At 32.5% G+C, this 21,558-nt stretch overlaps 3 protein-coding genes across 11 annotated transcripts in view; 2 read left to right on the forward strand and 1 right to left on the reverse strand.

The window, feature by feature from the left end:
• Window positions 1-10,081, forward strand: part of LOC111429117 (protein polybromo) — a 30,102-nt gene extending 20,021 nt beyond the window's left edge. For 5 of the 8 annotated variants that reach the window (XM_023064928.2, XM_023064932.2, XM_023064931.2 and 2 more), the window contains 7 exons: window positions 4,343-4,507; window positions 4,799-5,047; window positions 5,103-5,380; window positions 8,801-8,871; window positions 9,087-9,146; window positions 9,417-9,519; window positions 9,576-10,081. In XM_023064928.2, the coding sequence (XP_022920696.1) occupies window positions 4,343-4,507; window positions 4,799-5,047; window positions 5,103-5,380; window positions 8,801-8,871; window positions 9,087-9,146; window positions 9,417-9,519; window positions 9,576-9,798 (1,149 nt within the window). In that variant the 3' untranslated portion in view covers window positions 9,799-10,081. Of the gene's footprint in view, window positions 1-4,342; window positions 4,508-4,798; window positions 5,048-5,102; window positions 5,381-8,523; window positions 8,592-8,800; window positions 8,872-9,086; window positions 9,147-9,416; window positions 9,520-9,575 lie in introns of all 8 variants that reach the window. The other 3 variants (XM_023064930.2, XM_023064934.2, XM_023064933.2) reach the window with 3 other exon arrangements.
• A 42-nt stretch (window positions 10,082-10,123) lies between these two features.
• Window positions 10,124-21,558, forward strand: part of LOC111421777 (histone-lysine N-methyltransferase ash1) — a 54,237-nt gene continuing 42,802 nt past the window's right edge. The window contains exons 1-4 of one of the 2 annotated variants that reach the window (XM_071195391.1): window positions 10,124-10,227; window positions 16,371-16,649; window positions 16,829-17,042; window positions 20,913-21,380. In XM_071195391.1, the coding sequence (XP_071051492.1) occupies window positions 16,839-17,042; window positions 20,913-21,380 (672 nt within the window). In that variant the 5' untranslated portion in view covers window positions 10,124-10,227; window positions 16,371-16,649; window positions 16,829-16,838. The remainder of the gene's footprint in view (window positions 10,228-16,370; window positions 16,650-16,828; window positions 17,043-20,912; window positions 21,381-21,558) is intronic. The other variant, XM_071195390.1, reaches the window with a different exon arrangement.
• LOC111429118 (cobalamin trafficking protein CblD-like) lies at window positions 15,029-16,201 on the reverse strand. The gene is made up of 3 exons (XM_023064936.2): window positions 15,962-16,201; window positions 15,333-15,896; window positions 15,029-15,275 (listed from the first exon to the last, which is right to left on the reverse strand). The coding sequence occupies exons 1-3, from the start codon at window positions 16,107-16,109 to the stop codon at window positions 15,211-15,213; spliced, it is 777 nt and encodes a 258-aa protein (XP_022920704.1). The 5' UTR covers window positions 16,110-16,201; the 3' UTR covers window positions 15,029-15,210.

Here is a 21,558-nt window from a genome sequence, read left to right on the forward strand (position 1 = left end):
ATGCATAATGATAGCAAAGGAGTCAATAAGGTGCAAATTGGTTGTTGAAAAAACAACCTGGGCGTATAAATTTCTAGCTACAATGATCCTGTTAAAGACCTAAGATCATAAATTTATTTATTAGCACCACAACATATAAAGAATACAATAACACAAAAATAATAACAGAATTGCCAATAACAGGACCAATTCAAGGTACAATTCAAGTACCTTGTTTCTCATTGTAAATTAATAAGGCAGCAGCGATATCAGGCGCCTTATAAGACATTGTTTAGTCTAACAAATACATGAGAATCGACAGGAAAGTTACGATAGATAAGACAAAAGCCTACTAAGAACAGCTGAGATGAAATTTTTTAAAAAGTCACCATATCTAGTCACTTTTCCAATACCAACCTAAATCTAGTAAATTTTTAGCTCCCCAGATTTAAATTGGTCACTTTCCCTATACTTATAACATTGGAACGTGACCTCACCAGGAGTCGCTCCTAGTCCAGAACCGGCATTAATACACTGCTTATATGATCAAGAACGACGACATCAGGGAAAAGTGCGAGATACAGGATATCGTCAGATGAGGCAGACAACGGAAAAGAGCGTGGCATGATCATGTAAACAGAATGCCAAATAACAGGTTGTTCAAGCCTGTCTTGATATACAACCCACCAGACCACCAAAAAGATGGCGGAACAGTTGGCAATAGATTATATGGTCTAACAACAAAAAGAAGAAGAAGACAGTAAAAGCTGTATTCGAACGGTCGCAAGATTGTATTTTTGTTGATTGTAAAGGTGTGTTTTACACAGTTTTAACCTTCAATGGTGTGAAATTATATTAAAAACTTGGTTTTAAAAGTCGGTATGCTGTTAGAAAATCATTCATAACTATGATTAATAAACGAAAACAGTTTGCATTTACAGAAAATGCCAAAATAAGGATTTTAACTTCTGGAAAGTGGTAATTTTCACAGATGAGATTTAACTCAATATAAAAATATCGACTGGACTAGTAAGAATTCGGCGAGAGAGAAACAACAGCCTATATCCACATAATCTGATACCTACGTTGAAACGTGGTGGAAGTTTGGTGATGATATGGGGTTGTTTTTCAGTGGCAAGAGTCCAAAATCTTCATTTTAAGCGCCTTTCACATGATCAATATATATGGCCAATAAACATTGACAAACTGTAATTGCCTCAGATTATCAATATTTATTGACGATTTACTTAGTTTTGCGCTGGCAGTCAAAGATGTCATACCGTCAAAAAGCTTGTGTAGCTATTATTTTAGCTTTAGCAATAAAACGGCGGAAGAAAAAGAGAATATGGGCTAGTAGGGAATGGCTTCTAAAGTTTTTTCACATGACTTTGTTGAATGAGGTTCGCGTATCTGCTCCAAAAGATTTTCAAAACTTCTTTCGCGTGACTAACACTTGTTACGAAGACTTATTGAACCTACTGGGACCAATTATTATTAAAAAAGACACAAAGATGAGAAAGGCAGTTTCAGTTGAAGCGACATTGTCAACTCTCCGATTTTTAGCAACTGATACGAAGTTTTCTGCTATAGTAGCTCCTAACACTATTAGTGGGATTGTAAGATTGTCAATCTTTCCCTCAGACTGTCAATATATCAAACATTTTCGTTTTTGTCAAACTATCCGATCAATATTTTCAATATTGGCAATCTGTCAATCTTTCTATTCACACGTCCAATAATATTGTCAATACACAGATATTGACAATATATATTGATCATGTGAATGCCGCTTTGTAGATGGACTATTGACTGCAAAGGGGTGTATAACATTGTAAAAAAAAAATTGCAATGTGCTGAAAAATAGTGATTTTTACCAGATTTTATCTTCAAACAAGATAATGATTCGAAGCGCTGGATTCTAGATTTTGGATCGTGTACAACTGTTCAGAGCAACTCAAAACACCATCACAAAGCCTAAATCTTAATCCTATTGTCAATATTCAAGAAGAAATTGAAATATTACGATATTAGAAACATAATCGACCTAAAAATAGCGTTGAAAACAGAATGGACTAAAATACCACCTGATTATGCTTTTTTGGTTCAAAATGAACAATTTTGGTCCAAAACATTTTTCTTTGTCGCTTATAGTTTCTGACTTATGCCAAATTTATTAATGTGTAATCGATTTTTACATTTCGAAGATCATAGGTTGGATTGCAGGAAATGCAGCCATCTAGAAGAAATTTTTGTTGTGGATTATGCTTTTTCGATTAAAGTGAACAATTTTGGTGCACAATATTTTTCTCTATCGGTTATAGCTTCTGAGTTATGACAGATTTATGAACATAAGTGCCGGAATTTGACATTTAGAAGATTATGAATTAGTTTGCAGAAAATGTAGATATCTAGAAGAAATCTTTGTTATGGATTATGCTTTTTGGGTTCAAAATGAACAATTTTGGTGCACAACATTTTATTCTGTTGGTTATAGTTTCTGACTTATGGCATATTTATGCATGTAAGTGATCGATTTTGACATTTATTTTCATACTGTATCGAACTGCAGAGGTAACCAACATATTTACTTTTGTTTTTACTCTTCTAAGTGAAATAAATCATCAAAAATATTTGAAATTTCTACTACCATTCTAGAGCAATTCCTGATATTCTAATATTTCGAAGGGTGTTCAAATACGGACATTGCATACCGTGTCTCCATGACAATCAATAGTGTCGTCTGTCTCGGAATTATAACTTAAGGCTTGTTTGTATGGAGACAATTACTTCGTCTAAAGCTACGTGCTCACTTGAGAGAAACTTCTGAGAGTAACTCTCGATAATTACTTTCAACTGTATGGTCACTTGAGACTGTTTTAGCTCTTCGAGAGCTATAAAACTTCCGAGAGCTTTCTTTCAGAACCGTGTCCACTAGTGAAATGTGTCCGTGCTATGGAAAGTAAAATTTATTTTCTTTCAGCGTTTATCAAATTGTTAGTTATTTGGCATACTGGATTCACAAAAAGTGAATTCGATTGCTTTAATGGCACTTATAAATGCAAACTATAAGTGTATTGTCGTGCACGTGATAGCTTAATAGTAGCTTGGCAGTATTTTGGAAAATTATTAGAAAATATAAACTTAAACGCTTAAATTGCTGAAAGAGACTAGATATTGCTGGCAGAAGACTAAGTATTACTAATGAAAGACTAGATGTTGCAAATGAAGCAGATTCCTCTTACAGAAGACTTCACACCACTATCAGAAGACGAAATACTGTTGGCAGAAGACTAGATATTGCTGCAAAAGACTAGATGTTGCTGGTAGAAGACTAAGTATTGCTAGTGAAGGACTAGATATTGCAAATGAAGCACATCCTTCTTACAGAAGACTACACACTACTACTAAAAACCCAAATACTGTTAGCAGAAGACTTAATTTTACTGTCAGAAGACCAAATTATGTTGTCAGAAGACTAGATATTACCAATGGTACAAATCCCGTTTAAATTTCTGTCCAATACTTGTTAAAATTGCAACCTTCGCTCCCCGATTTTTATGTTCTTTAGATTTAGTATTCTGAATTTTCTTCATACACTTCAATTAATTCAAATATTTCTTCTTGGGACCATTTTCTTTTAGGCGTCATCTTTAAATGTGTTATCTTGAGAAAACTCGCAGCAAAATTGAAACCGTGTTCGTTTTTTGACAGTTACTCTTACGAAAGATAAATTGTGCGTGTCCACTTGAGTACAAGTCTCAACCTGTTCACTCTGCGAATGTTGGTGGAGACTCTCTGATAATTACTCTCAGATACGTGTCCACCAGAAAAAAGCAACATCATCTTTGTATCATGTCTTCATCACGTTTGAGGATAATCTTGTTATTAGATAACAGGTTGAATCTATTTTCGAAGATATATTAGCAATTGGATGACAAAAAGTTATCACAAAACCAAGGAGCATTCTTTGCGAACAAAATGAACTCTCCAACAATTCGCATGGTGACATGGTGACATCTACAAGGTTTTTGGTGTTCATTTATGACACTGCTCCATGATGAATAAGAATCTATTTATTCAAAACCACCTCTCATTGGCTGCCAAGACTTTGAATAATCTAGTTTTTGATATTAATATCATTTTAATCTGGAAATATTAATATTAATTATCTAGGACTTTAGATAAATTAAGTATTAAGTACGAATTATTTTTGTTTCCTTTTAAAGTGATTTAAATATTTATCCAACATTAAATAAATAACGTTTCTAATTTGAATTTAACCTTCGTATATAAAATTTATTAACAAAATAACTAAAGATTCTAATAAATAATAATAATCTAGAGAGAAACCATTTTTTTTCAGGAACCATCCCCTGTCCTAACAAAAATGACGGATGTCGATATCCTCATGGAGGACTCGTTGGATGGTGGTCCCCCTTCCGTTGGTTCTGGTGAGATACCGGTAGTGATTCCGAGTACTTCCGCTACAACGGGAACTGCAACCACGACTCCAGCTACAGTAAAAAAGGTAACTTTGTAAATATTTCCCCTTTCTAAACAAAGCTTCTAATTTAAGATAAAAAAAAGGTTATGAATGGTATAAGTGTTTTTTGCTTCTTGATTTTTTTTAATTATGTGTGTGTCTCTAAAAAAAAAGAAACATATTATTCCAAGGTGAAACGAATCTTAATTCATTTGAAAATTTGTTCCTGTGATATGGAATATGTGCCAAAAATCGGTTTAAATTTAGAATTAGCCGAAATGGTTCATTTACGATTTAAAAAGTAAGAGTATGGATTTTTGTTTGTTTTTTTTCTAGAAGTTAAACAAAAACAAGGTGGTGACCGGTTACATTTTGTATTCGAGGGAAGTGCGAAAATCGATCGTTCAGAATAATCCGGAATCGAATTTCGGCGAAATCAGTCGAATCGTCGGTAACGAATGGCGCTCTTTGGCCACCAGCGAAAAACAAGCTTGGGAGGAACGCGCCACGAAACTTAACGAAGAATCTAAAGCGGCGTTCGTTGAAGATCAATGTTCAAGTCCTATTGTAAATAATCCGGATCATGTAAGAGGAAAAAATAATAATTAATAATTTTTAATAACTTTTTTTTTAATAATAGATTTATGAATGTTTATGGGATAATTGCGATTTCCAATTTGAAGAGATTGCTGATTGTTTGGAACATTGCGTTAAGGATAAAGATAGCCAAGGGCACGTTCATTCGTATTTTCAAGTTAATCCTGATGCAGAATTGCATTGCCAGTGGAAGAATTGTTTAAGAAATAACAAGAAAAATGTCCAACCATTTCCAAATTTGGCTAGGTTGGCTCGTCACGTTCGCGATATGCATATAAATAAGGGCAATGGGAGGATTGTCCCATCTCATGAACGCAGCAAGTAAGTTTTGGGTAAAAACAAAGAGTTTTTTATAAGTACTTTCATGATGGTTTTTAAATAAACTAAAACTTGAACTAAGATTAGACCTAGAATTAGAAACATTTGGGTTTAATTGTGTCTCTTGAGTCTTGAGAAGTTTTGGTTTAATCAAAATATACAATAAACCTGGCGCTGAATAACAATTAAAACTAGAATTAACATTAGTACTGGCACTAGAACTATATAGAAGGTCTAGGTCTAGGGTTAGTTCTAGTTTCTAGTTCCAATGTTATCTCTAGTTTTAGTTGTTATTCAACACCAGGTTGTAGTGTATATTTATTGAATTAAAACTAGAACTAATACTAGACCTAGAACTAGAAAGTTCCTGGTTTAGCCATGCGTCTGAAGAATATCTATTGTCCAAAAACGTCAATTTCGAAACTTGGGGATTTTTCATTTAGAACTAAAAATGCGAAATTGTTGGAACGAAATCGTTTATGGATTAAGTCTTAGCAATGTATCACGAGCAATTTTTATTAAAATCATTCGCATCAACACTTTTTAATTTCCGAGATAAACATTATTTTGTTCTTAAAAGTGTCAAAATTGGAATATTTCGCATTTTAAATCCGCCAGGTTGGCAATAATCATAGTTGGATAATAACCGCTTATGGATAACATTAATTTCGTTCATTAGCAACAATTTTCATCAACAAGATTTTTTCCTATCATTTTTAGTTCTTGAGTTATAATAATATCTATTGTCCAAAAACGTCAATTTCGAAATTTGGGGATTTTTCGTTTATAATTAAAAATGCGAAATAGTTGGAACGAAATCATTTATGGATTAAGTCTTAGCAATGTATCACGAGCAGTTTTTATTAAAATCATTCGCATCAACACTATTTAATTTTCGAGATGAACATTATTTTGTTCTTAAAAGTGTCAAATTTTGAAGTTTCGCATTTTAAATCCTCCAGGTTGGTAATAATTATAGTTGGATAATAACCGCTTATGGATAACATTAATTTCGTTCATTAGCAACAATTTTCATCAACCAGATTTTTTCCTATCATTTTTAGTTTTTGAGTTATAATCAAATTTATTATCCAAAACCGTCAATTTCGAAACTTGGGGATTTTTCATTTAGAACTAAAAATGCGAAATAGTTGGAACGAAATCGTTTATGGATTAAGTCTTAGCAACGTATCACGAGCAATTTTTATAAAAATCATTCGCATCAACACTTTTTAATTTTCGAGGTAAACATTATTTTGTTCTTAAAAGTGTCAAATTTTGAATTTTCGCATTTTAAATCCTCCAGGTTGGTAATAATTATAGTTGGATAATAACCGCTTATGGATAACATTAATTTCGTTCATTAGCAACAATTTTCATCAACCAGATTTTTTCCTATCATTTTTAGTTTTTGAGTTATAATCAAATTTATTATCCAAAAACGTCAATTTCGAAACTTGGGGATTTTTCATTTAGAACTAAAAATGCGAAATAGTTGGAACGAAATCGTTTATGGATTAAGTCTTAGCAATGTATCACGAGCAATTTTTATTAAAATCATTCGCATCAACACTTTTTAATTTTCGAGATGAACATTATTTTGTTCTTAAAAGTGTCAAATTTTGAATTTTCGCATTTTAAATCCTCCAGGTTGGTAATAATTATAGTTGGATAATAACCGCTTATAGATAACATTAATTTCGTTCATTAGCAACAATTTTCTTCAACCAGATTTTTTCCTATTATTTTTAGTTCTTGAGTTACAATCAAATTTATTATCCAAAAACGTCAATTTCGAAACTTGGGGATTTTTCATTAAGAACTAAAAATACGAAATAGTTGGAACGAATTCGTTTATGGATTAAGTCTTAGCAATGTATCACGAGCAATTTTTATTAAAATCATTCGCATCAACACTTTTTAATTTTCGAGGTGAACATTATTTTGTTCTTAAAAGTGTCAAATTTTGAATTTTCGCATTTTAAATCCTCCAGGTTGGTAATAATTATAGTTGGATAATAACCGCTTATGGATAACATTAATTTCGTTCATTAGCAACAATTTTCATCAACAAGATTTTTTCCTATCATTTTTAGTTCTTGAGTTACAATCAAATTTATTATCCAAAAACGTCAATTTCGAAACTTGGGGATTTTTCATTAAGAACTAAAAATACGAAATAGTTGGAACGAATTCGTTTATGGATTAAGTCTTAGCAATGTATCACGAGCAATTTTTATTAAAATCATTCGCATCAACACTTTTTAATTTTCGAGGTGAACATTATTTTGTTCTTAAAAGTGTCAAATTTTGAATTTTCGCATTTTAAATCCTCCAGGTTGGTAATAATTATAGTTGGATAATAACCGCTTATGGATAACATTAATTTCGTTCATTAGCAACAATTTTCATCAACAAGATTTTTTCCTATCATTTTTAGTTCTTGAGTTATAATAATATCTATTGTCCAAAAACGTCAATTTCGAAATAAGGGATTTTTCATTTAGAACTAACAATGCGAAATAGTTGGAATGAAATCGTTTATGGATTAAGTCTTAGCAATGTATCACTAGCAATTTTTATTAAAATCATTACCATCAACACTTTTTAATTTTCGAGATAAACATTATTTTGTTCTTAAAAGTGTCAAATTTGGAATATTTCGCATTTTAAATCCGCCAGGTTGGTAATAATCATAGTTGGATAATAACCGCTTATAGATAACATTAATTTCGTTCATTAGCAACAATTTTCTTCAACCAGATTTTTTCCTATCATTTTTAGTTCTTGAGTTACAATCAAATTTATTATCCAAAAACGTCAATTTCGAAATTTGGGGATTTTTCATTTAGAACTAAAAATACGAAATAGTTGGAACGAATTCGTTTATGGATTAAGTCTTAGCAATGTATCACGAGCAATTTTTATTAAAATCATTACCATCAATACTATTTAATTTTCGAGATAAATATTATTTTGTTGTTAAAAGTGCCAAATTTGAAATACTTCGCATTTTCTTTCTACGTCTCTTAAGACGGCTATACCCGAATGTTTCTAATTCTATATTAGGTGTTAGTTCTAGTTTTAATTTAAGATAATTTTAATTCAATCAAAAAACAAACAATTTTCTTCTTTGTTACAAACAGAAATTTTATTGGAAACAGAATGCCTGTTTTACAACCTTGTGTAACGACCGCAGCGGAAATAGTAGCGGGTTCGTTGTATTTTTTCGAAAGAATTGTTGTTTATGTAGAATAAAAAAGAAATTAGAACGCATGTCGTTCGTTGAACTTTAAAAAGTACATTAATTAGGTTAAAAAAATCTATTTTTGTGTATTTTTTTTTCTTAAATGGATTTATTAGTAGATTTGTGCTTGGTTTTTTTATATTATTTTTTTGTTTTTCTTTTTCTTGTCGTGGTAGGAATTACAAGAGTTCAAGTAAGGCATCTTCCTCGATTGCTCGGCCACCCCAAACCGCAACCCCAACCCCTCGTGAGTTTTCCATTATTTTTTTATTTTATTAATTAAATTCATTTTGTGTGCTTTTTAAGTTGGATGAATGTTTTGTGGCGATTTCTTGTGCACGTAAAGCTTTATGAATGAGTTTTGAAGTGTTTTTGTGGTTTGTTGTGTTTAACATTTTTTTATTTTTTAATCATTTTGTGTCTAATTGTCATCGTTTTGTCGATTCTTCTTCGGACTTACAGCCGCTAGTAACACATTTAATGCGACCAATGCTGGGAATATTGCGACGTCAACTAGTTCAGGTAATGTTGAAGTTAAAAAGGACTTAATCAAATTTTATTTTACATAAAAATTTTTTTTTTTTTTTGGAAATTGTTGAACTAGTTGATTTATTTAAAAAAAAATATTTTTGTACTCATTTTATGTTTATTTGAATATCTAAAATTAACAAAATATGCTTTTTTATCATCATCTATCATCCTTTTTTATTTATTGCTTCCAAGCTGCTTAATTATTTTTAAACCAACGTCAAAATCCATTTAATTATTAACATATTTAATTACAACATCCAGGTTCACAAGCAAGTGCCCCTACATCACAAAAACAACAAGAACCGATTTTTATTTCGGTTCCACCTCGACCTCAACGAGTTCTCCATTCAGAAGCTTATATTAAGTAAGTTTTATATTGAATGATTCTTCTCTAATAATAATAATTTATTATTTATTCAGGTATATTGAGGGTTTAAACGCTGAAAATCGTTACATAAGCCCATGGGAGAAAACTTTAAATGCTACACAAGAAAACGTACCTCCACCCGATCCGGAAAAGTTACATTCCGTTGCCACGTGGTTAGGAAATAAAGCGAATCAACAAGAAAACGTTTTAAACGCTTTGTGGGCGTTAAGAAATCAATTGTTGAGGGATACATTGTGTCTTCAGAAGACTTTATAAACAAAAACAAAAACGTTTTTCCATTTTAATTATTTTATTTTAATTTTTAATGGTTATAATTAATTTACAGATCTTTATAAACTTAGAAATTACAATTTTGTGACTATTTATATACAAATATGGGGCGCACCCGATGCGCGTTAAGTAGTTAAGAGTTAAGAATAATGTTTTAAACTGAAAGTATTACGTATGTTTTCTGTGAAAAATGAGAAAAAGTAGGAGGGTAAGTAACTTCTTTTGTTTAATAGTAATAAATGAAAAATAAAAGGAACATAAATTTTAATTTTTTTTTAGCTCTTATCAACTTTATTCCAAAAGTATGAATTTCCGATCCAAAAAATCCTATCATTAATCTTCCTCAAAACTAATATGAAAGAAAATTAAAGAAATTAGAGACAAGAATTTTATGTTTAAATATGGATATATTAGGTGAGATTATATTCAATTTCTTTGTTTTTTATTTTTTATATTGTAACAAATTGCAAGGTAATAGTATTTAATTACGAGGTCGCTTGCAAGCGAGGCAGTGGAGTTTTAACTTTGATTGTTGGCAATTGAGCCTTTGCAACCTAAAGATTGTTGTTAAAGCCGATTTAATTGATTTTTAACTTCGACAGTTTGAGGTTAGGGATACTTCCAGCTGAGCTTCTGTAACCTCAAGATTGTTGTTAGAGCGGAAATCGCTTGCAACCGGGGCAGGAGAATTTATGACAGTTCAACCTTGATTGTTGGGAATACTTTCAGTTAAATACGTACAATTTCCAAGTCTATGTTAATACTGAGGTTGCTTGCGGCCGAGGCAGTTGATTTTTATCTTCTACAGTTTAACCTTGAGTGTAGAGAATAATTCCAACTAAGCTTCTGTAAACCCAATGGTCATTGTTAAGGCCGAGGTTGCTTGCGGCCGAGGCAGTAGATTTTTTAACTTCGACAGTTAAACCTTGATTGTTAGGAACACTTCCAGCTGAGCCTCTATAACCTCAGGATTGTTGATAAGGCCGACGCCGCTTGCGGCCGAGGCAAGAGAATCTTTATGACAGTTAAACTTAATTGTTGGGGATACTTACAGCTGAATATCTACAATTTCCAGGTTTTTATTAATGCCGAGGTTGTTTGCGGCCGAAGCAGTTAATTTTTAACTTCGACAGTTCAACCTTGATTGTTGGGAATACTTCTAGATCAGCCGCTATAAGCTCATGTTTGTTGTTAAGACCGAGATCGCGTGTGATTGGGGCAGCAGAATCCTTATGACAGTTTTCTTTATTTCCATGTCATTATTAATACCGAGATAGCTTGCAGCCGAGGTAGTTGATATTTATCTTCGACAATTTAACCTTGATTGTAGGGAATAATTCCAACTGAGCCTCTGCAACGTCAAGGTCGTTATTAAGGCCGAGGCAGTAGATTTTTAAACTTCGACAATTTAACCTTGATTGTTAGGAATACTTCCAGCTGAGCCTCTATAACCTCAGGATTGTTGTTAAGGCCGAGGTCGCTTGCGACCAAGGCAAGGGAATCTTTATGACAGTTAAACCTAATTGTTGGAAATACTTACAGCTGAATCGCTACAATTTCCAGGTTTTTATTAACACCGAGGTCGTTTGCGGCCGAGGCAGTTATTTTTTAACTCCGACAGTTCAACCTTGATAGTTGGGTATTTTTCCAGTTGCGCCTCTGTAACCGCAAGATTGTTGTTAAGGCCGAGGTTGCTTGCGGTCGAGGCAGTGGTTTTATAACTTCTACAGTTCACCTTTGATTGTTGGGACCAAGGTAGATGAATATACAGTAAGACCTCCATAATATATAACAAAATTGAAAGTTCTAAAGAAAAAATTCGTTATATAGAAACTTCGTTATAAAGAATCTGTCTTTTTCTATGTTTAAAAACCTATAAAATAGTGGGTGTCTCAGCGAGACCGGTCATTTTTTTCCGGGGTTCTTGCCAAAATAAAAATTTGAGAATTCAGATTTAAGTATTATCAAATGCGTTCTCTTCGACTAAAATATTTTCAGATTTGTAGCACTTTCGGCTATATTGGAAGTCGCCACCTACTTTATTTTTTTTTAAATAGAACACTCAATATATTTTTACATATTTGGATTTGTCTATTTTCAAGGTTTATGAATAACTTTACTTTTTGCAATTTGGTTCGGCCGTTCTCGAGTTAATCGATTTTTTCTAAAAAAAATCTACTCTAGCAGACATTTGTTCAAAAGATCAGAAAACACTCGATTTTTGGGATATCAATTTAGGATTCAGAACATGCTTAAGCAACACGATGGAGTGTTTTTTGGTGCTGAGAACGGCTGTCTAGATCGTTTGGTCACTTCTTTGGCGTCTCATTTTATAACTTTTATACTCGATATGTCCTATACCTAACGTTAATAGTTTGGGAAACATTTTTTTCAGGTGAATACATTTTGTGTTTTGACAGTTTCTAATTGTCAAATCAAATTTCTATTTTCAAGTGTTACGGTGTTACCAACTGCTACATACCTATTTCCCTACATTGTCAACATTTATTTCATTTAAAAAAAAAAAAAGGATAAAAACGCGAATTACAAAAAATAGCATAAAAAACACATTTCCTAAGATTTAAAGAACTCATTAATTATTATTATTTGAATTCGTGCATTTCAAGCGTATCTTACGAAACTTGTTTTTTAATATACTATTTCGTTATTGTTATCGATTTTAACTCATTTTAATACTAATATAGTAGAAACCACGAGAGCTGGCAGTGACAGATCGCTTAAAAATGATATGAATCAAGATATGGACGTACGACTTAGATTATTTCACCACGTACATTTAAATGTAGGTTGTTAGTAATGGAGGTTATATGTCAAACATTGTCAAAGATATTATTTAATGATTTTCCTTTCAAAGAAAACATTTTCGGCTTGTGAAATCCCTTAGAAGAACAGACGTACTTTTTCGACGTGGCCATTTGAATTGTACAGCAGACATATTAAACTAATGCTATCTCTTTCTAACACACATTACTCTCTAACTGTTTGAGAACTACGTATGGCATTTGTAAGAGCGGAAAACGATGATTTACTGCCCGCTCTCGTGGCGTCTACTATATTAAGGGAGCTAACAGGTAATTATTAGCTCACATGCATCAAATGACGTAAACAAGTGAGTCTTTGACAAGAACTCATTGAGAAGGCTTGTTTTCCATGGCACACTAGACTAAATATCCATATGATATATGTGCATTTTTCAAAAAACCTTAATTATCTCCAAAACTATTAATGTTAGGTATGGTACATATAGGATATAATAGATGTAGAATGAGACACCGAAGACAACAAAGTAATAAAATATGGGGGTTTTGCCATTTAAAAAATTATGTTATGGTACTTCCAAATTTCGAAAAGTTAACATAGTAAAGTGACCAAACGTTCTAGACAGCCGTTCTCGGCTCCAAAACATACTCCATCTTGTTGCTTAACTATCTTCTGAATTCTATAGTGATATCCCAAAAATCGAGTGTTTTCTGATTTTTTGAACAAATGTCTGCTGGAGCAGATTTTTCTAGAAAAATTCGAATAACTCGAGAACGGCCGAATCAAATTGCAAAAAGTAAAGTTATTCATAAACCTTGAAAACAGATTAATCCAAATATGTATAAATATACAGGATGTCCCATTTAGGCCCACTTTTACCACCTCTTGATAAATTTAAACGATAGATAAATTGGCGCTCTTAACCAATGAGAGCGCTTAAAACCGCTGTAACCATGGTAATTATCTATCAGATAAATTTATCAAGAGGTGGTAAAAGTGGGCCTTAAAAAAATAAGGAAATCTGAAAATATTTTAGTCGAAGAGAACGCAATTGATAATACTTAAGTTTGAATTCTCAAATTTTTATTTTGGCCAGAACCCGAGAAACGTCTAATGACTGGTTTCGCTGAGACACCTGCATAAGATTTGACACCGTTTTGCGCTAGAAGATTAATAACGGTGGTCTATAGAAACAACTTATTGAAGCTTTTATAGTACCAGATAAAATAATGTTCAATCTCATAATTGTTAAGTTGTCAACTGAGTGCAAATCAACCTCACACTTTAAGTTACATTTAACGTAAGCAATAACTCCGTCGTTTTGATTAAATCTACTATTTGAGTAATACAGGTTGTAATTTGGTAGATAGTAGTAGCATGTGCACTCCACACTCCACGTCTCGGTACGAACTATGAATCAAAGACGCCGTCATATTGCGAGAGAAGTACTAACAGTTGCTTATATTAATGTTGAAGACATTTAATTTAATTGGCAATTGAGAAAACTTAGCGTAAAAACTCTCTGCACAATCGACAACGCCTGTACCTACAATTTGATTGTCTAAATATTCGAACAGTTCAAAACTCATTATTAACAATCTAAAGATCTACTTCTAATTAATTAAGAAACGATACTAAATCGGGACCGGAATTTTGCTATTTAAATCTATCTCACTTAAAATTCTTACTGCATTCTTTACCCATACAAACTTATATACTTATATATATTATACTTATTATCTTCAGTGATATTCAGTCCTATCTGCTGAGTGATACCAACTTTTTGCAGTTTTCGCCCGGAACTATTTTTAATACATTTATTTCAAAGTTCTATTGGCCCTTTCTTCCTTTCCTCATCTAAACCTGACTACCAATCTCTTCCCATTCTCATCCCCTCTATCATCAGGTACTTTGGTAGCCCTTCTGCTACATATTTTGGGTTATACCTACTTTTTCTTATCTCCATCACTTTCTCTTGCATTTCCACATCTCTGTCCCTGCTCACCAGTTGTTTCCACATCTCAATCCCCTCTTTTCTTTTCCTGCTTACTTCTGTATACTTCCTGTACAATTCCTCCTTTTCTTGCTGCCCATAACGACCTTTTCCTCACCTGGTCTGCATATCCTCTAAGAGCCATTGCTCCTTCCATCCCCATATCCCCACCCCATACATCTCATAACGCTTTTTATCAATCTCACTTTCCAAATCCTTCCGCCTAAAATATCTTTCAAGGCAGTTGATTTTTAACTTTGACAATATAACTTTTATTGTTGGGAATGCTTCCTGTTAAGCCTTTGCAACCTCGATTGTTATTAAAGGTGACAGTTAGGTGACAGATTTTATGACAGTTAAACCTAATTGTTTGATATGAAGACTCTTTTAGGTGGATCATTACAACTGATTGAATTTACAATTAAGTAAAAAAAGGTAAAATTAATTTGAGAATAAAATTTATTTGAACACTAAAAAAAAAATATAAATAATATCTCACTTCAATGATTTTAATTTAACATCTATTTAACAAAATAAAACGCAAAATGGAAGACTATTCAACATAACAGATTTCCTCAACTTGTTCTTCTTGTCTTTTTATTTTGTTTGTATATTTCCTTTAATTATAATTGAGTAAAAATGCTATTTAATTGCTTCTTTTTTGAGGGAGCACTTGTAAATAAACTTCCTACAAAATAAAATTAATTTTAGTATTATAATTACGATAATTTCCTCAATATTTTACCAACAAATGCTTTCCCAGTATTATTTTGTTCATTAGATACTATTTTACAATTTTCTATTTCGTATATTTGAAATCCTAAGCACCGGAATTTCTCGTCAGTTTGATAAAGTTCATTTGAACCTGAAGCGAAATAAGGACGCCCAGAAAATGGGTTTACAAAGTCTGCCCAAAATCCAGCTTTGCGTAATTTATGACAAACATTTTTAGCTGCTAAAACAAACGTTTGCGCTAATTTCTCAGTTTCCAATTCGTTATTTTTCTTAACAATCGTCAAATCTGGTTTTAAAGATATAGTAATAACGGATAATTCAGAATTTTCTAAATTTCTATGTGGGAAAAGTTCACAAACAGTTTGTCGTAACACTTTCGGACATTCCTGTGCTCTACAAATAATACCAGCGTCAGATTCATCCTCAATTTCTTCCATTAAAAACGATCCTTCGTTATTAATCGTCGTGTACAGATCATACCAAGCGGGGCCTACATTCCCAGGCATAAAAAACGGGAAACTCGCTGAGGCTAATAATTCAAAATTAGGGTCCCTCCATGCTAAATGCGTGTTATCTACGTTTTTGGAAAGTTACATCATTAAAAATTGTCGTCATAAAGTGTGTATTTTTTTATCGTACCTTGAGATTTCCTAGATTTATTGACAACTTTAAAGGGCCCCTCTGCGTTAACGCTTTTTCTTGAAAATTCTCGCCTCAAAATCGACGTTAATTGACCGTGATTTTTTAGTACGGTATTTTTAATCGCTGCTAAACTGTGGATTGACATATTACAAGTGTAACAAACATCGCAGAATTTTGTAATGTTGATTCGGAAAACAGAAACAACGAGAATGACGGTTTTTGGAAAATCAATGACAGATGTCACTTTTTTTTTTAATTTTTGATTCGTAACTAATAACTAATAAAAGATAAATAAAATAACAATTAATTTGTAAATTGTTACGATATTATTGATTTATTTAATAATTTAATTTTTCGTTTTATTAAATTATTAAACGTTTAAAATTGTTGTTTTAATTTTTTTAAGGTTGGTACGGCAGTGTTGACAGTATGGAGTTGCGCAAGTGACCCAACGGCCACAATCCACTACAAACTTTTATCAGAATGTAAGTATTTTGGGTGGTTTACGTTAATTCGAAATAAAAATTGCCGTGGTGTATTCAAAAATCGTTCGAAATCGAACGATTACGCTCAACATCTGCTCATAATTATGTGGATCGTAGAGGCATTAAGGAAGCCATCTTGCTTTTTAACACCGTCCAACGGATGTAAACAGAAAAACTGTAACGGATTGAAGTTTAAAAAAGTGAGTTGCCGTAAAACCGCGTATTCAAATTACCTTTTTGAACGTTAATCTTTGTGAATGTTTCGTGGAAACGCGGTAACCGTTTAATCCGAGTCCCATTAAAAACGTTATTGGCGCCAAAATTAAATTAATTTCTTCAACCGTCGTTTTAAAACTAAACAATTTCTTTTAAAAACCAGGTAAATAATCATGGCTGGAACAGAAGCGGTTGGAGACTTACTTTCTCGTTGGTCTTATGTTGTACATACACCCAGCGAGGAACCCGAACCATCAGAGTTACCCAGCACCGTGGACATGGCTGCTTTCAGCTCTGAATTAAACACAACACCTCCAAATAGCACCCAAGTTGAGGAATCATCAGATTCTGAAAGTGATTCAGACTCAGACACAAATGTAAGAAGATAAATTGATTTATTAATTTAGATTTTTAAAGGGAAATTTTAAATAATTTAATTTAATCAATGTGAAATGACCCAAGAAACACATTAAAAATAAAGAAAAAGTGCTGAAGAGTGTAGAATATACCAAAAAATCACATTAAAGTTTCAAGCAATGTTAACCTAACCTACAAATTGTTTATTTTATAGCCAGGCACAAAATTAATCTGATAAACTTAAAGTAAAGTTATTTTCACTAAACTAGGTGAGATTACAGATGAAACACCTTTTTTTCTTAGGTTTTTGATGCATAATGACTGACCACCTGTCATTAGATAGAGTGTGTGTCAATAGACTCTGTGTTAATACCAGAAACATACAAGGTTCATTCTCTTTTTATGTTTTTTGAGATATTCCATCATGTTTGGACTCATTTTAACGTTTTTTTAAATAAAGAACACATCATGAAAGAACACCATGAAGTTGTCTATTATATGATAACTAACTTCAGGTGCAAAATGTCAACCTCAATTTTGACATATAGTTCGTTTTTTTTCTATAATACTTGTCAGTGTAAATTTTTTAGGGTTTCTGTTGGCATTATCTAGGACCCTTATAAAATTTATGTTGTTTTCCTGATTTTTAGTAACATTTTCAGTAACTAAATATAGTTTTTATACTAAATAAATAAATTTTTAGATAAATACGATTTTAACGAAGTACATATTTGTTGTAAAAACGTGCTACAAAGTAGTACATAAATAAACAACTTAAATAAATGACAAATAAACACCCTACAACATTTTTTATAAAGCTCAAACGTCAGTGTGACATATTTATTTCAAAACATGATAAAACAAAACTCCCTATTAATTTTGCCAACTTTTCAACAATTTGACAGGTATTATAGAAAAAAATAAACTATATTTGTAATCTTCATTAAAAATCCTTTAATGTGAGTACAAACACGACATATTTATCTTCAATATTAATGAAGTTATGGTAACTTCCGGTTAGAAATGTCAACCTTAATTTTGACATATTTGTGATTGTCGTGAAAAATCCTTTAAAATGAGCCCAAACATGAAATTTCCGGTTTGAAATGTCAATGTCATCTTGATATATTCTTAATTTTATAGAATGTCTTAAAATTTGTCACAAAAACAAAAATATATTAAAAAAATTCAGAAATTAAGGTTGGTATTAATATTTAAAAATTAAATTGCTATCTTCTTTGTTGCTAATTTCGGGTTTAATGTTTTTTATTCAAACTTTTCTGTTTTTTTTTTTGAGATAAGTGCGTCATGTTTGGACTCATTTTAAAGGTTTTTTAATAAAGAACATCATGAAAGAACACCATGAAGTTGTCCATTTGTCTATTATATGATAACTAACTTCAGGTGTAAAATGTCAACCTCAATTTTGACATATTTGTAATGTTCATTAAAAATCCTTTAAAATGAGTACAAACACGACATATTTGTCTTCAATATTAATGAAGTTATGGTCAACTTCCGGTTAGAAATGTCAACCTCAATTTTAACATATTTGTGATCGTCGTGAAAAATCGTTTAAAATAAGCCCAAACATGATACGTTTAATTTCAATATTACTCGAGATATAAGCAACTTCCGGTTTGAAATGTCAATGTCATTTTGATATATTCTTAATTTTATAAAATGTCTTAAAATTTGTCACAAAAACAAAAATATATTAAAAAAATTGAGAAATTAAGGTTGGTATTAATATTTAAAAATTAAGTTTCTATCTTTTTTGTTGCTAACTTCCGGTTTAATGTTTTTTTATTCTAACTTTTTTGTTTTTTGAGATAAGTGCGTCATGTTTGGACTCATTTTAAAGGTTATTTTATAAAGATTACGAATATAATAATAAAATTAAAGTTGACATTAACACTTGAAAGTTTTTTCTTAGTTGCGTGTCGAAACTCTTTCAAAAAACATCAAAATTATTTTTAGGCGTGCGGCTAAACACGAATATTTGTAGGTCTAGTGTTAGTTCTGCTAACTAGCGCTACCTACCACTGTCACTAGAACTAGCACAAGGCCTAGAACTAGAAACATTTGGGTTTAGCCGTCTTGAGAGACGTGAGGCTAAATCCGAATGTTTCTGGTTCTCAGTCTAGTGTTAGTTCTAGTGATAGTGCTAGTGTAGTAAAACTAGAAACATTCAGGTTTAAGGTGGGATTTCCTAAGCGCGTCTTACGCACGCCTTCGACGCTTAATCATCGATGCAAGCTAGTCAAATGTAATAGATTTGATGCGTTTTGAGTATTTGCGGGGACTTGCCGTATTATAGTATACGATTTATGTTTCAAAATGGGTTCAAAGTTTCATTTTACTTCTGAAGAAGATGAAAAATCAGTAGAATGTGTATCTAGATAGTGTTTAAACTGATCTATAACTTCGAAGCCTGCGACATTGGCAAATCCTCCTGCCCTAGCAATAAGGAACATGTTATTCAATTTCATGGTTATATATTTGATTTCTTTTCTGCAGATATGGTAGCATATTGTCTAAGCAGCATGTTACAGTAATTATTGCATCAGTAGTTTCAAGTTTAGCTGTTATTGGAGCATTAAATATTTTGAATGTTTGCGAAAGTAAAGCAAATACATTTTCAGATACTTTTATCGCGTGGCAGAATCGGTAATTAAAAATTTCTTTATAATGGTAGAAGGGTTTAGCCGCACGTCTTTCAAGACGGCTAAACCAGAATGTTTCTAGTTCTAGGTCTAGTATTAGTTCTAGTTTTACACTGGAACAAACCGGAATCTACAACCCACTTTCTGCTCCATACCCAACCCAACATTTGAGAAATTCGCACTGGTTTAAAATTGAATTGTAGCATCTGAGTGATAAAGAATCCAGTGTTGTAGCAACAATTATTATTATTATTAATCTTCTGAAAGCATTAAATAGTTTTTGCCACCAATATCTAGCTTTCTCCAAGCAATTAGTAGTCTTTCCAAGAATATTTAGCATTCTGAAAGTAGTTAATAGTCTTTTGGAAACAGTGTCTTGTCTTTCCAAGTAGATAATTGTTTCTCCCAGCAGTATTTACGCTTCTCCAAGCAGGTCGTAATCTTTTCTAGTAGTATATAGCGCTCTGAAAGCAGTAAGTAGTCTTACGGAAGCAGTATCTCTTCTTTCCAATCAGTTTGTAGTTATTTGTTAGCACTATCTAGTCTTTTCCAAGCAGGTTGTAATCTTTTCCATCAGTATCTAGCATTTTGGAAGCAGTAGTTACCTTTTTTGGTGAACATATCTCTTTTTTCCAAGTAGTTATTAGCCTTTTCCAGCAGTATCAAACATTGTGGATGCAGTAGGTAGCTTTTTGGAAAGCATATCTCTTTTCCAAACAATGATTAAAGTCTTTGAAAGCAATAAGTAGTCTTGGAAGCAGTATTCCGCCTGTCCAAGTACTTCAAAATCTTTGACAACAGTGTTTAGCGTTCTGGAAGCAATAGGTATTATTTTGAAAACAGTATCTAGTCTCTTCCAAGTAAGCTGTGGTCTTTTTCTGCAGTATCTAGCATTTTAGAAGCAGTAGGTAACTTTTTGAAATTGTATTTCGTCTTTCTAAGCAGTTTGTAGTCTTTTACTAGCAGTATTTTACCTTCTGATAGCAATAATTAGTCTTTTGCCAACAGTATCTAGAATTCAGGAACCATCAGATATTTTTAGTTTATAGATAACGATTTAACCAAATGCGACTCACAAAAAGTAACGTCACGTCGAAACTTTAAAGTGATTTTTCGGTAAATTTTATACTTATCTGTACCTTTTTTTTTAATTTGTAATGGGTCGATTTTTAAGCGACATGATGATTCTTGAATTAAACTTTATTTTTTTTTATTTTAATTTAGAACTCTGGTAGTGATGAATCGGAATCGTCGTCACACTCCGACTCGTCAAATTCAGACACTTCAACATCAAGTCAAGACTCAAATTCGAGACCACCATCCCCGGAATTCTCGGTGACGAGTACCCAAGCAAACAGCCTGCGCTTAACCATCAGTAAAGCTTGTACGAGTCCTACCGAGAAACCAAAACCATCCGAAACAAAGATTTTGTCGGCGAAGTGTCGTTCGTTATCGAGTAGTAGTGATTCCGATAGTGACTCGGATAAAAGTGACGCTTCACCGGCCGTTTGTAATAAAGAAACGGTTCCAAAACGGCCCCAACCAGTGCGGAAGTTACGGTCGCGACCCCCCGAACCTCCTCCTCCTCCGAGTAATGTAAAAAAAGTTGGTGTTAAAAAGGATCTTGGGACTGTAAATAATAAAAAGGAGAATGTTGCTGCTAAGAAAGTTAAGGGAAAAGGTGGAAATAAGGTAAGAATTATTTTGATTTATTTTTGTTAACTCATAGACATCGCGACGCCTTTTAAAAGACTTTTCTATTTGAGTAATTATTTATTGGGGGGCGTTTGCGCCACAAGGGGTCGCTCGCGCTTACTCATTCATAGCGCGACACCAGACACCCAAGTCGCGCGACGCTTACTTGTGTCTG

The sequence above is a fragment of the Onthophagus taurus genome, chromosome 3 (assembly GCF_036711975.1).
Source record: "Onthophagus taurus isolate NC chromosome 3, IU_Otau_3.0, whole genome shotgun sequence".
Lineage (NCBI taxonomy): Eukaryota > Metazoa > Arthropoda > Insecta > Coleoptera > Scarabaeidae > Onthophagus > Onthophagus taurus.

Coding starts and splice junctions, on each gene's coding strand:
- LOC111429118 (XM_023064936.2), bottom strand. CDS start 16,109: ATGTCAATCCACAGTTTAGCAGCGATTAAAAATACCGTACTAAAAAAT. Junction 15,897..15,961: donor TAAATCTAGGAAATCTCAAG/GTACGATAAAAA, acceptor CCAAAAACGTAG/ATAACACGCATTTAGCATGG. Junction 15,276..15,332: donor TACTGGGAAAGCATTTGTTG/GTAAAATATTGA, acceptor TTTATTTTGTAG/GAAGTTTATTTACAAGTGCT.